At 54.6% G+C, this 15118-nt stretch overlaps 1 protein-coding gene across 5 annotated transcripts in view; it reads left to right on the top strand.

The window, feature by feature from the left end:
• Window positions 1-15118, top strand: part of KIAA1549 (KIAA1549 ortholog) — a 92675-nt gene that overhangs the window by 42173 nt on the left and 35384 nt on the right. For all 5 annotated transcript variants that reach the window (XM_073544034.1, XM_073544031.1, XM_073544033.1 and 2 more), the window contains exon 3: window positions 5-93. In XM_073544034.1, the coding sequence (XP_073400135.1) occupies window positions 5-93 (89 nt within the window). The remainder of the gene's footprint in view (window positions 1-4; window positions 94-15118) is intronic.

Below are 15118 nucleotides of genomic sequence, written 5' to 3'. Positions count from 1 at the left end.
TCAGTTTTATCGCGAGGATCAAATATTGAGAACGTCACCGAAACCATCAAGGAAACACTAACCGTGCACTTCAACCGATCTGTGGAACTGGAGGTAAGTAATGAAATGTGAAGTTGCGGTGCAGCTCCAAGACCCCAACTGCAGAATAGTGAGTGCAGCTCTGGGGTATAATACAGGATGTAACTCAGGATCAGTAATGTAATGTATGTACACAGTGACTGCACCAGCAGAATAGTGAGTGCTGCTCTGGAGTATAATACAGGATGTAACTCAGGATCAGTAATGTATGTACACAGTGACTGCAGCAGCAGAATAGTGAGTGCAGCTCTGGAGTATAATAGAGGAGGTAACTCAGGATCAGTAATGTATGTTCACAGTGACTGCACCAGCAGAATAGTGAGTGCAGCTCTGGAGTATAATACAGGAGGTAACTCAGGATCAGTAATGTAATGTATGTACACAGTGACTGCACCAGCAGAATAGTGAGTGCAGCTCTGGGGTATAATGCAGGAGGTAACTCAGGATCAGTAATGTAATGTATGTACACAGTGACTGCACCAGCAGAATAGTGAGTGCAGCTCTGGGGTATAATACAGGATGTAACTCAGGATCAGTAATGTAATGTATGTACACAATGACTGCACCAGCAGAATAGTGAGTGCAGCTCTGGAGTATAATACAGGAGGTAACTCAGGATCAGTAATGTAATGTATGTACACAGTGACTGCACCAGCAGAATAGTGAGTGCTGCTCAGGAGTATAATACAGGATGTAACTCAGGATCAGTAATGTAATGTATGTACACAATGACTGCACCAGCAGAATAGTGAGTGCAGCTCTGGGGTATAATACAGGATGTAACTCAGGATCAGTAATGTATGTACACAGTGACTGCACCAGCAGAATAGTGAGTGCAGCTCTGGAGTATAATACAGGAGGTAACTCAGGATCAGTAATGTAATGTATGTACACAGTGACTGCACCAGCAGAATAGTGAGTGCTGCTCAGGAGTATAATACAGGATGTAACTCAGGATCAGTAATGTAATGTATGTACACAGTGACTGCACCAGCAGAATAGTGAGCGCAGCTCTGGAGGAGATAATACAGGATGTAACTCAGGATCAGTAATGTATGTACACAGTGACTGCACCAGCAGAATAGTGAGTGCAGCTCTGGAGTATAATACAGGAGGTAACTCAGGATCAGTAATGTAATGTATGTACACAGTGACTGCACCAGCAGAATAGTGAGCGCAGCTCTGGAGGAGATAATACAGGATGTAACTCAGGATCAGTAATGTATGTACACAGTGACTGCACCAGCAGAATAGTGAGTGCAGCTCTGGAGTATAATACAGGAGGTAACTCAGGATCAGTAATGTATGTACACAGTGACTGCACCAGCAGAATAGTGAGTGCAGCTCTGGGGTATAATAAAGGAGGTAACTCAGGATCAGTAATGTAATGTATGTACACAGTGACTACACCAGCAGAATAGTGAGTGCAGCTCTGGGGTATAATACAGGAGGTAACTCAGGATCAGTAATGTATGTACACAGTGACTGCACCAGCAGAATAGTGAGTGCAGCTCTGGGGTATAATACAGGATGTAACTCAGGATCAGTAATGTATGTACACAGTGACTGCACCAGCAGAATAGTGAGTGCAGTTCTGGAGTATAATACAGGAGGTAACTCAGGATCAGTAATATAATGTATGTACACAGTGACTGCACCAGCAGAATAGTGAGCGCAGCTCTGGAGTATAATGCAGGATGTAACTCAGGATCAGTAATGTAATGTATGTACACAGTGACTGCACCAGCAGAATAGTGAGTGCAGCTCTGGGGTATAATACAGGATGTAACTCAGGATCAGTAATGTAATGTATGTACACAGTGACTGCACCAGCAGAATAGTGAGCGCAGCTCTGGAGTATAATGCAGGATGTAACTCAGGATCAGTAATGTAATGTATGTACACAGTGACTGCACCAGCAGAATAGTGAGTGCAGCTCTGGAGTATAATACAGGAGGTAACTCAGGATCAGTAATGTAATGTATGTACACAGTGACTGCACCAGCAGAATAGTGAGCGCAGCTCTGGAGTATAATGCAGGATGTAACTCAGGATCAGTAATGTAATGTATGTACACAGTGACTGCACCAGTAGAATAGTGAGTGCAGTTCTGGAGTATAATACAGGATGTAACTCAGGATCAGTAATGTATGTACACAGTGACTGCACCAGCAGAATAGTGAGTGCAGCTCTGGGGTATAATACAGGATGTAACTCAGGATCAGTAATGTATGTACACAGTGACTGCACCAGCAGAATAGTGAGTGCAGTTCTGGAGTATAATACAGGATGTAACTCAGGATCAGTAATGTATGTACACAGTGACTGCACCAGCAGAATAGTGAGTGCAGCTCTGGGGTATAATACAGGATGTAACTCAGGATCAGTAATGTAATGTATGTACAGTGACTGCACCAGCAGAATAGTGAGTGCAGCTCTGGGGTATAATGCAGGAGGTAACTCAGGATCAGTAATGTATGTACACAGTGACTGCACCAGCAGAATAGTGAGCGCAGCTCTGGAGGAGATAATACAGGATGTAACTCAGGATCAGTAATGTATGTACACAGTGACTGCACCAGCAGAATAGTGAGTGCAGCTCTGGAGTATAATACAGGAGGTAACTCAGGATCAGTAATGTATGTACACAGTGACTGCACCAGCAGAATAGTGAGTGCTGCTCAGGAGTATAATACAGGATGTAACTCAGGATCAGTAATGTAATGTATGTACACAGTGACTGCATCAGCAGAATAGTGAGTGCAGCTCTGGAGGAGATAATACAGGATGTAACTCAGGATCAGTAATGTATGTACACAGTGACTGCACCAGCAGAATAGTGAGTGCAGCTCTGGAGTATAATACAGGAGGTAACTCAGGATCAGTAATGTATGTACACAGTGACTGCACCAGCAGAATAGTGAGTGCAGCTCTGGGGTATAATAAAGGAGGTAACTCAGGATCAGTAATGTAATGTATGTACACAGTGACTACACCAGCAGAATAGTGAGTGCAGCTCTGGGGTATAATACAGGAGGTAACTCAGGATCAGTAATGTATGTACACAGTGACTGCACCAGCAGAATAGTGAGTGCAGCTCTGGGGTATAATACAGGATGTAACTCAGGATCAGTAATGTATGTACAAAGTGACTGCACCAGCAGAATAGTGAGTGCAGCTCTGGAGTATAATACAGGAGGTAACTCAGGATCAGTAATATAATGTATGTACACAGTGACTGCACCAGCAGAATAGTGAGCGCAGCTCTGGAGTATAATGCAGGATGTAACTCAGGATCAGTAATGTAATGTATGTACACAGTGACTGCACAAGCAGAATAGTGAGTGCAGCTCCGGGGTATAATACAGGATGTAACTCAGGATCAGTAATGTATGTACACAGTGACTGCACCAGCAGAATAGTGAGTGCAGCTCTGGAGTATAATACAGGATGTAACTCAGGATCAGTAATGTAATGTATGTACACAGTGACTGCACCAGCAGAATAGTGAGCGCAGCTCTGGAGTATAATGCAGGATGTAACTCAGGATCAGTAATGTAATGTATGTACACAGTGACTGCACCAGCAGAATAGTGAGTGCAGTTCTGGAGTATAATACAGGATGTAACTCAGGATCAGTAATGTATGTACACAGTGACTGCACCAGCAGAATAGTGAGTGCAGCTCTGGGGTATAATACAGGATGGAACTCAGGATCAGTAATGTAATGTATGTACAGTGACTGCACCAGCAGAATAGTGAGTGCAGCTCTGGGGTATAATACAGGATGTAACTCAGGATCAGTAATGTAATGTATGTACACAGTGACTGCACCAGCAGAATAGTGAGTGTAGCTCTGGGGTATAATACAGGATGGAACTCAGGATCAGTAATGTAATGTATGTACACAGTGACTGCAGCAGCAGAATAGTGAGTGCAGCTCTGGGGTATAATACAGGATGTAACTCAGGATCAGTAATGTAATGTATGTACACAGTGACTGCACCAGCAGAATAGTGAGTGCAGCTCTGGGGTATAATACAGGATGTAACTCAGGATCAGTAATGTAATGTATGTACACAGTGACTGCACCAGCAGAATAGTGAGTACAGCTCTGGAGTATAATACAGGATGTAACTCAGGATCAGTAATGTATGTACACAGTGACTGCACCAGCAGAATAGTGAGTGCAGCTCTGGGGTGGGTATTTGGATATGGTTCCTTAGTGATAACATCTGCTTGTTGTGCCTCCTTGTGGTCGTCTAGTTGCGGGGTTCTGCCTCGTTTCCTCAGTATCGGGTATTAATACTCTCATCATCCGTGATGGTGTGACGGGTGTATAGTTGGAGTTGTCGTTGCCGTGTTTCTTGCGTGGCGTCAGCTGATCCTCCTCCTCGTCGCCTCTGTTTACAGTCAGAAGTGTCAGATCGGGCTCCAGTGGTAAATGCGTCACAGTGTGACAGCGCAGTGAACTGTGTGGGGGAGAGAGGGCAGCTCTGATCGTCTGACGCACAGCTGAGGGTTCGTTACACTGTATTCCGCTGTTACAGACTTTCGGGACAGGAGAGAGGTTGTGCAGGAGCAGAGTGTCGCCTTATAAAGGTTTTCAGTCACTGACAACAAGCAGAGATCTTGATGGCAGAGAGCAATGGCGCTGTAAAGACTGATAGAAAGTGATAGAAGTTTCCTCCGTGATGGCGGCCGGGGAAGGAGACGCGGGTGATGCCACTTGTCATACGCACCCTGTGACCCCTCAGAACAGATGTCCGCCTCGGGCCTGACGCCCCCCGATCGCACGGATCACAGCGCTGGGAATAACCTCAGAACATCTCGATCTATAATTCATCAGCTGATATAGAAAATGTCAGATAAATTATAGATCAGAGGCCGAGTCTCCATTCACCAGGAGCACAGCTCCAGAGCGGCCACAGCAGCACAGAGGATGTCAGGAGAAGAGCGTGCTGCTTTGCAAAGAGGCAGGAGATGTGGAAGGAGCCGTGGTCAGGAGAGGGCTGTGCTGACACCGTGGTCAGGAGAGGGCTGTGCTGACACCGTGGTCAGGAGAGGGCTGTGCTGACACCGTGGTCAGGAGAGGGCTGTCCTGACACCGTGGAGCCGTGGTCAGGAGAGGGCTGTGCTGACACCATGGAGCCGTGGTCAGGAGATGGCTGCTCTGACACTGTGGAGCCGTGGTCAGGAGAGGGCTGTGCTCACACCGTGGAGCCGTGGTCAGGAGAGGGCTGTGCTGACACCGTGGAGCCGTGGTCAGGAGAGGGCTGCGCTGTCACCGTGGTCAGGAGAGGGCTGCGCTGACACTGTGGAGCCGTGGTCAGGAGAGGGCTGCGCTGACACTGTGGAGCCGTGGTCAGGAGAGGGCTGCGCTGACACTGTGGAGCTGTGGTCAGGAGAGGGCTGCGCTGACACTGTGGAGTTGTGGTCAGGAGAGGGCTGTGCTGACACTGTGGTCAGGAGAGGGCTGCGCTGACACTGTGGAGCTGTGGTCAGGAGAGGGCTGCGCTGACACTGTGGAGTTGTGGTCAGGAGAGGGCTGCGCTGACACTGTGGAGCTGTGGTCAGGAGAGGGCTGTGCTGACACTGTGGTCAGGAGAGGGCTGCGCTGACACTGTGGAGCCGTGGTCAGGAGAGGGCTGCGCTGACACTGTGGAGTTGTGGTCAGGAGAGGGCTGCGCTGACACTGTGGAGTTGTGGTCAGGAGAGGGCTGTGCTGACACTGTGGTCAGGAGAGGGCTGCGCTGACACTGTGGAGCCGTGGTCAGGAGAGGGCTGCGCTGACACTGTGGAGTTGTGGTCAGGAGAGGGCTGTGCTGACACTGTGGTCAGGAGAGGGCTGCGCTGACACTGTGGAGCCGTGGTCAGGAGAGGGCTGCGCTGACACTGTGGAGCTGTGGTCAGGAGAGGGCTGCGCTGACACTGTGGAGTTGTGGTCAGGAGAGGGCTGTGCTGACACTGTGGTCAGGAGAGGGCTGCGCTGACACTGTGGAGCCGTGGTCAGGAGAGGGCTGCGCTGACACTGTGGAGTTGTGGTCAGGAGAGGGCTGTGCTGACACTGTGGTCAGGAGAGGGCTGCGCTGACACTGTGGAGCTGTGGTCAGGAGAGGGCTGTGCTGACACTGTGGTCAGGAGAGGGCTGCGCTGACACTGTGGAGTTGTGGTCAGGAGAGGGCTGCGCTGACTCTGTGGAGCCGTGGTCAGGAGAGGGCTGCGCTGAGACTGTGGAGTTGTGGTCAGGAGATGGCTGTGCTGTCACCGTGAAGCCATGGTCAGGAGAGGGCTGCGCTGACACTGTGGAGCCGTGGTCAGGAGATGGCTGCGCTGACAGTGTGGAGCTGTGGTCAGGAGAGGGCTGCGCTGACACTGTGGAGCTGTGGTCAGGAGAGGGCTGCGCTGACAGTGTAGGAGCCGTGGTCAGGAGAGGGCTGCGCTGACACTGTGGAGTTGTGGTCAGGAGAAGGCTGTGCTGACACTGTGGAGCTGTGGTCAGGAGAGGGCTGCGCTGACAGTGTAGGAGCCGTGGTCAGGAGAGGGCTGCGCTGACACTGTGGAGCCGTGGTCAGGAGATGGCTGCGCTGACACTGTGGAGCTGTGGTCAGGAGAGGGCTGCGCTGACAGTGTAGGAGCCGTGGTCAGGAGAGGGCTGCGCTGACACTGTGGAGTTGTGGTCAGGAGAGGGCTGCGCTGACTCTGTGGAGCCGTGGTCAGGAGAGGGCTGCGCTGAGACTGTGGAGTTGTGGTCAGGAGAGGGCTGCGCTGACACTGTGGAGCCGTGGTCAGGAGATGGCTGCGCTGACAGTGTGGAGCTGTGGTCAGGAGAGGGCTGCGCTGACACTGTGGAGCTGTGGTCAGGAGAGGGCTGCGCTGACAGTGTAGGAGCCGTGGTCAGGAGAGGGCTGCGCTGACACTGTGGAGTTGTGGTCAGGAGAGGGCTGTGCTGACACTGTGGAGCTGTGGTCAGGAGAGGGCTGCGCTGACAGTGTAGGAGCCGTGGTCAGGAGAGGGCTGCGCTGACACTGTGGAGCCGTGGTCAGGAGATGGCTGCGCTGACACTGTGGAGCTGTGGTCAGGAGAGGGCTGCGCTGACAGTGTAGGAGCCGTGGTCAGGAGAGGGCTGCGCTGACACTGTGGAGTTGTGGTCAGGAGAGGGCTGCGCTGACACTGTGGAGCCGTGGTCAGGAGATGGCTGCGCTGACAGTGTGGAGCTGTGGTCAGGAGAGGGGCTGCGCTGACACTGTGGAGCTGTGGTCAGGAGAGGGCTGCGCTGACAGTGTAGGAGCCGTGGTCAGGAGAGGGCTGCGCTGACACTGTGGAGTTGTGGTCAGGAGAGGGCTGCGCTGACACTGTGGAGCTGTGGTCAGGAGAGGGCTGCGCTGACAGTGTAGGAGCCGTGGTCAGGAGAGGGCTGCGCTGACACTGTGGAGCCGTGGTCAGGAGAGGGCTGCGCTGACACTGTGGAGTTGTGGTCAGGAGCGGGCTGCGCTGACACTGTGGAGCCGTGGTCAGGAGAGGGCTGCGCTGACACTGTGGAGCTGTGGTCAGGAGAGGGCTGCGCTGACACTGTGGAGCTGTGGTCAGGAGAGGGCTGCGCTGACACTGTGGAGCCGTGGTCAGGAGAGGGCTGCGCTGACACTGTGGAGCTGTGGTCAGGAGAGGGCTGCGCTGACACTGTGGAGCTGTGGTCAGGAGCGGGCTGCGCTGACACTGTGGAGCCGTGGTCAGGAGATGGCTGCGCTGACACTGTGGAGCTGTGGTCAGGAGAGGGCTGCGCTGACAGTGTGGAGCTGTGGTCAGGAGAGGGCTGCGCTGACACTGTGGAGCTGTGGTCAGGAGAGGGCTGCGCTGACACTGTGGAGCCGTGGTCAGGAGAGGGCTGCGCTGACAGTGTAGGAGCCGTGGTCAGGAGAGGGGCTGCGCTGACACTGTGGAGCTGTGGTCAGGAGAGGGCTGCGCTGACACTGTGGAGCCGTGGTCAGGAGAGGGCTGCGCTGACACTGTGGAGCTGTGGTCAGGAGAGGGCTGCGCTGACACCGTGGTCAGGAGAGGGCTGCGCTGACACTGTGGAGCTGTGGTCAGGAGAGGGCTGCGCTGACACCGTGGTCAGGAGAGGGCTGCGCTGACAGTGTGGAGCTGTGGTCAGGAGAGGGCTGCGCTGACAGTGTGGAGCTGTGGTCAGGAGAGGGCTGCGCTGACACTGTGGAGCTGTGGTCAGGAGCGGGCTGCGCTGACACTGTGGAGCCGTGGTCAGGAGAGGGCTGCGCTGACACTGTGGAGCCGTGGTCAGGAGAGGGCTGCGCTGACACTGTGGAGCTGTGGTCAGGAGAGGGCTGCGCTGACACTGTGGAGCTGTGGTCAGGAGCGGGCTGCGCTGACACTGTGGAGCCGTGGTCAGGAGATGGCTGCGCTGACACTGTGGAGCTGTGGTCAGGAGAGGGCTGCGCTGACAGTGTGGAGCTGTGGTCAGGAGAGGGCTGCGCTGACACTGTGGAGCTGTGGTCAGGAGAGGGCTGCGCTGACACTGTGGAGCCGTGGTCAGGAGAGGGCTGCGCTGACAGTGTAGGAGCCGTGGTCAGGAGAGGGGCTGCGCTGACACTGTGGAGCTGTGGTCAGGAGAGGGCTGCGCTGACACTGTGGAGCCGTGGTCAGGAGAGGGCTGCGCTGACACTGTGGAGCTGTGGTCAGGAGAGGGCTGCGCTGACACCGTGGTCAGGAGAGGGCTGCGCTGACACTGTGGAGCTGTGGTCAGGAGAGGGCTGCGCTGACACCGTGGTCAGGAGAGGGCTGCGCTGACAGTGTGGAGCTGTGGTCAGGAGAGGGCTGCGCTGACAGTGTGGAGCTGTGGTCAGGAGAGGGCTGCGCTGACACTGTGGAGCTGTGGTCAGGAGCGGGCTGCGCTGACACTGTGGAGCTGTGGTCAGGAGAGGGCTGCGCTGACACTGTGGAGCTGTGGTCAGGAGAGGGCTGCGCTGACACCGTGGTCAGGAGAGGGCTGCGCTGACACTGTGGAGCCGTGGTCAGGAGAGGGCTGCGCTGACACTGTGGAGCCGTGGTCAGGAGAGGGCTGCGCTGACACCGTGGAGCCGTGGTCAGGAGAGGGCTGTGCTGACACTGTAGGAGCTGTGGTCAGGAGAGGGCTGCGCTGACAGTGTGGAGCTGTGGTCAGGAGAGGGCTGCGCTGACACTGTGGAGCCGTGGTCAGGAGAGGGCTGCGCTGACAGTGTAGGAGCCGTGGTCAGGAGAGGGCTGCGCTGACACCGTACAGCTCACGGCAGGGAATTCTTCTATCCACCTTCGTGGTGACTGTTGCTGATGCTGCAGAGTCTCTGTTTCCCGTCTCTCGGGTTCTCTGTAGTTACTGTTTTGTGTCCGCTGGTAGCAACAACTTTTCCCATAGAGACTGATGGAGAGATGCAGAGGTAGCACCGAAGGGGGCAGAGGATAGGTGAGGTACATTGGTGACCCCAAAGAAGGACGAGAGTAAAAAATAAGTGATGTACAGAGGTAACCTCGTAGGATGGGCGTGGGGGTTACAGCGAGGTACAGAGGTAACCTGGGAGGATGGGCATGGCGGTTACAGCGAGGTACAGAGGTAACCTCGGAGGATGGGCGTGGGGGTTACAGCGAGGTACAGAGGTAACCTCGGAGGATGGGCGTGGCGGTTACAGCGAGGTACAGAGGTAACCTGGGAGGATGTGTGTGGCGCTTACAGCGAGGTACAGAGGTAACCTGGGAGGATGGGCATGGCGGTTACAGCGAGGTACAGAGGTAACCTGGGAGGATGGGCGTGGCGGTTACAGCGAGGTACAGAGGTAACCTCGGAGGATGGGCGTGGCGGTTACAGCGAGGTACAGAGGTAACCTCGGAGGATGGGCGTTGGGGTTACAGCGAGGTACAGAAGTAACCTTGGATGATGGGCGTGGCGGTTACAGCGAGGTACAGAGGTAACCTCGGAGGATGGGCGTGGCGCTTACAGCGAGGTACAGAGGTAACCTCGTAGGATGGGCGTGGCGGTTACAGCGAGGTACAGAGGTAACCTCGTAGGATGGGCGTGGCGGTTACAGCGAGGTACAGAGGTAACCTCGTAGGATGGGCGTGGCGGTTACAGCGAGGTACAGAGGTAACCTCGTAGGATGGGCGTGGCGGTTACAGCGAGGTACAGAGGTAACCTCGGATGATGGGCGTGGCGGTTACGAGGTACAGAGGTAACCTCGGAGGATGGGCGTGGCGGTTACAGCGAGGTACAGAGGTAACCTCGGAGGATGGGCGTGGCGGTTACAGCGAGGTACAGAGGTACAGAATCTCTGTTTCCCGCTTCTCGGGTTCTCTGTAGTTACTGTTTTGTGTCCGCTGGTAGCAACAACTTTTCCCATTGAGACTCATGGAGACATGCAGAGGTAGCACCGAAGGGGGCAGAGGATAAGTGAGGTACATTGGTGACCCCAGAGAAGGAAGAGCATAGAAGATAAGTGAGGTACAGAGGTAAATCCAGAGAAGGACGAGAGTAAAAGGATAAGTGATGTACAGAGGTAACCTCGGAGGATGGGCGTGGCGGTTACAGCGAGGTACAGAGGTAACCTTGGAGAAGGTTGGTGGTTACAGCGAGGTACAGAGGTAACCTCAGAGGATGGGCGTGGCGGTTACAGCGAGGTACAGAGGTAACCTCGGAGGATGGGTGTGGCAGTTACAGCGAGGTGCAGAGTTAACCTCGGAGAAGGTTGGTTACAGCGAGGTACAGAGGTAACCTCGGAGGATGGGTGTGGCGGTTACAGTGAGGTACAGAGGTAACCTCGGAGAAGGTTGCGGGTTACAGCGAGGTACAGAGGTAACCTCGGAGGATGGGTGTGGCGGTTACAGCGAGGTGCAGAGTTAACCTCGGAGAAGGTTGGTTACAGCGAGGTACAGAGGTAACCTCGGAGGATGGGCGTGGCAGTTACAGCGAGGTACAGAGGTAACCTCGGAGGATGGGCGTGGCGGTTACAGCGAGGTACAGAGGTAACCTCGGAGAAGGTTGGTGGTTACAGCGAGGTACAGAGGTAACCTCAGAGGATGGGCGTGGCGATTACAGCGAGGTACAGAGGTAACCTCGGAGGATGGGTGTGGCGGTTACAGCGAGGTGCAGTGTTAACCTCGGAGAAGGTTGGTTACAGCGAGGTACAGAGGTAACCTCGGAGGATGGGCGTGGCGGTTACAGCGAGGTACAGAGGTAACCTCGGAGGATGGGTGTGGCGGTTACAGCGAGGTACAGAGGTAACCTCGGAGAAGGTTGGTTACAGCGAGGTACAGATGTAACCTCGGAGGATGGGTGTGGCGCTTACAGCGAGGTACAGAGGTAACCTCGGAGGATGGGCGTGGCGGTTATAGTGAGGTACAGAGGTAACCTCGGAGGATGGGCGTGGCGGTTACAGCGAGGTACAGAGGTAACCTCGGAGAAGGTTGGGGGTTACAGCGAGGTACAGAGGTAACCTCAGAGGATGGGCGTGGCGGTTACAGCGAGGTACAGAGGTAACCTCGGAGAAGGTTGGTGGTTACAGCGAGGTACAGAGGTAACCTCGGAGGATGGGCGTGGCGGTTACAGCGAGGTACAGAGGTAACCTCGGAGGATGGGCGTGGCGGTTACAGGGAGGTACAGAGGTAACCTCGGAGAAGGTTGGTGGTTACAGCGAGGTACAGAGGTAACCTCAGAGGATGGGCTTGGCGGTTACAGCGAGGTACAGAGGTAACCTCGGAGGATGGGTGTGGCGGTTACAGCGAGGTGCAGAGTTAACCTCGGTGAAGGTTGGTTACAGCGAGGTACAGAGGTAACCTCGGAGGATGGGCGTGGCGGTTACAGCGAGGTACAGAGGTAACCTCGGAGGATGGGTGTGGCGTTTACAGCGAGGTACAGAGGTAACCTCGGAGGATGGGTGTGGCGGTTACAGCGAGGTACAGAGGTAACCTCGGAGAAGGTTGGGGGTTACAGCGAGATACAGAGGTAACCTCGGAGAAGGTTGGGGGTTACAGCGAGGTACAGAGGTAACCTCGGAGAAGGTTGGGGGTTACAGCGAGGTACAGAGGTAACCTCGGAGAAGGTTGGGGGTTACAGCGAGGTACAGAGGTAACCTCGGAGAAGGTTGGGGGTTACAGCGAGGTAAAGAGTTAACCTCGGAGAAGGTTGGGGGTTACAGCGAGGTACAGAGGTAACCTCGGAGAAGGTTGGGGGTTACAGCGAGGTACAGAGGTAACCTCGGAGGATGGGCGTGGTGGTTACAGCGAGGTACAGAGGTAACCTCGGAGGATGGGTGTGGCGGTTACAGCGAGGTACAGAGGTAACCTCCGAGAAGGTTGGGGGTTACAGCGAGGTATAGAGTTAACCTCGGAGAAGGTTGGGGGTTACAGCGAGGTATAGAGTTAACCTCGGAGAAGGTTGGGGGTTACAGCGAGGTACAGAGGTAACCTCGGAGAAGGTCGGGGGTTACAGCGAGGTACAGAGGTAACTTCGGAGAAGGTCGGGGGTTACAGCGAGGTACAGAGGTAACCTCGGAGAAGGTTGGGGGTTACAGCGAGGTACAGGGGTAACCTTGGAGAAGGTTGGGGGTTACAGCGAGGTACAGAGGTAACCTCCGAGAAGGTTGGGGGTTACAGCGAGGTACTGAGGTAACCTCGGAGAATGTTGGCGGTTACAGCGAGGTACAGAGGTAACATTGGAGAAGGTTGGCGGTTACAGCGAGGTACAGAGGTAACCTCGGAGAAGGTTGGGGGTTACAGCGAGGTACAGAGGTAACCTCGGAGAAGGTTGGGGGTTACAGCGAGGTACAGAGGTAACCTCGGAGAAGGTTGGGGGTTGCAGCGAGGTACAGAGGTAACCTCGGAGAAGGTTGGGGGTTGCAGCGAGGTACAGAGGTAACCTCGGAGAAGGTTGGGGGTTGCAGCGAGGTACAGAGGTAACCTCGGAGAAGGTTGGGGGTTACAGCGAGGTACAGAGGTAACCTCGGAGAAGGTTGGGGGTTACAGCGAGGTACAGAGGTAACCTCGGAGAAGGTTAGGGGTTACAGCAAGGTACAGAGGTAACCTCGGAGAAGGTTGGGGGTTACAGCGAGGTACAGGGGTAACCTTGGAGAAGGTTGGGGGTTACAGCGAGGTACAGAGGTAACCTCGGAGGATGGGCGTGGTGGTTACAGCGAGGTACAGAGGTAACCTCGGAGGATGGGCGTGGTGGTTACAGCGAGGTACAGAGGTAACCTCGGAGGATGGGTGTGGCGGTTACAGCGAGGTACAGAGGTAACCTCGGAGAAGGTTGGGGGTTACAGCGAGGTATAGAGTTAACCTCGGAGAAGGTTGGGGGTTACAGCGAGGTATAGAGTTAACCTCGGAGAAGGTTGGGGGTTACAGCGAGGTACAGAGGTAACCTCGGAGAAGGTTGGGGGTTACAGCGAGGTACAGAGGTAACCTCGGAGGATGGGCGTGGTGGTTACAGCGAGGTACAGAGGTAACCTCGGAGGATGGGTGTGGCGCTTACAGCGAGGTACAGAGGTAACCTCGGAGATGGTTGGGGGTTACAGCGAGGTACAGAGGTAACCTCTGAGAAGTTGGGAGTTACAGCGAGGTACAGAGGTAACCTCGGAGAAGGTTGGGGGTTACAGCGAGGTACAGAGGTAACCTCGGAGAAGGTCGGGGGTTACAGCGAGGTACAGAGGTAACCTCGGAGAAGGTCGGGGGTTACAGTGAGGTACAGAGGTAACCTCGGAGAAGGTTGGGGGTTACAGCGAGGTACAGAGGTAACCTCGGAGAAGGTTGGGGGTTACAGCGAGGTACAGGGGTAACCTTGGAGAAGGTTGGGGGTTACAGCGAGGTACAGAGGTAACCTCGGAGAAGGTTGGCGGTTACAGCGAGGTACTGAGGTAACCTCGGAGAATGTTGGCGGTTACAGCGAGGTACAGAGGTAACATTGGAGAAGGTTAACGGTTACAGCGAGGTACAGAGGTAACCTCGGAGAAGGTTGGGTGTTACAGCGAGGTACAGAGGTAACCTCGGAGAAGGTTGGGGGTTGCAGCGAGGTACAGAGGTAACCTCGGAGAAGGTTGGGGGTTGCAGCGAGGTACAGAGGTAACCTCGGAGAAGGTTGGGGGTTACAGCGAGGTACAGAGGTAACCTCGGAGAAGGTTGGGGGTTACAGCGAGGTACAGAGGTAACCTCGGAGAAGGTTGGGGGTTACAGCGAGGTACAGAGGTAACCTCGGAGAAGTTGGAGGTTACAGCGAGGTACAGAGGTAACCTCGGAGAAGGTTGGGGGTTACAGCGAGGTACAGAGGTAACCTCGGAGAAGTTGGAGGTTACAGCGAGGTACAGAGGTAACCTCGGAGAAGGTTGGGGGTTACAGCGAGGTACAGGGGTAACCTCGGAGAAGGTTGGGGGTTACAGCGAGGTACAGGGGTAACCACGGAGAAGGTTGGAGGTTACAGCGAGGTACAGAGGTAACCTCGGAGAAGGTTGGGGGTTACAGCGAGGTACAGAGGTAACCTCGGAGAAGGTTGGAGGTTACAGCGAGGTACAGAGGTAACCTCGGAGAAGGTTGGGGGTTACAGCGAGGTACAGAGGTAACCTCGGAGAAGGTTGGGGGTTACAGCGAGGTACAGAGGTAACCTCGGAGAAGGTTGGGGGTTACAGCGAGGTACAGAGGTAACCTCGGAGAAGGTTGGCGGTTACAGCGAGGTACAGAGGTAACCTCGGAGAAGGTTGGCGGTTACAGCGAGGTACAGAGGTAACCTCGGAGAAGGTTGGGGGTTACAGCGAGGTACAGAGGTAACCTCGGAGAAGGTTGGAGGTTACAGCGAGGTACAGAGGTAACCTCGGAGAAGGTTGGGGGTTACAGCGAGGTATAGAGGTAACCTCGGAGAAGGTTGGGGGTTACAGCGAGGTACAGAGGTAACCTCGGAGAAGGTTGGGGATTACAGCGAGGTACAGAGGTAACCTCGAAGAAGGTTGGGGGTTACAGCGAGGTACAGAGGTAACCTCGGAGAAGGTTGGGGGTTACAGCGAGGTACAGAGGTAAC

Source organism: Dendrobates tinctorius, unplaced genomic scaffold, assembly GCF_039654945.1.
Source record: "Dendrobates tinctorius isolate UK_male_01 unplaced genomic scaffold, ASM3965494v1 ptg000136l, whole genome shotgun sequence".
Classification (NCBI taxonomy): Eukaryota; Metazoa; Chordata; class Amphibia; order Anura; family Dendrobatidae; genus Dendrobates; species Dendrobates tinctorius.
This window is presented reverse-complemented; position numbering and strand designations above follow the sequence as displayed.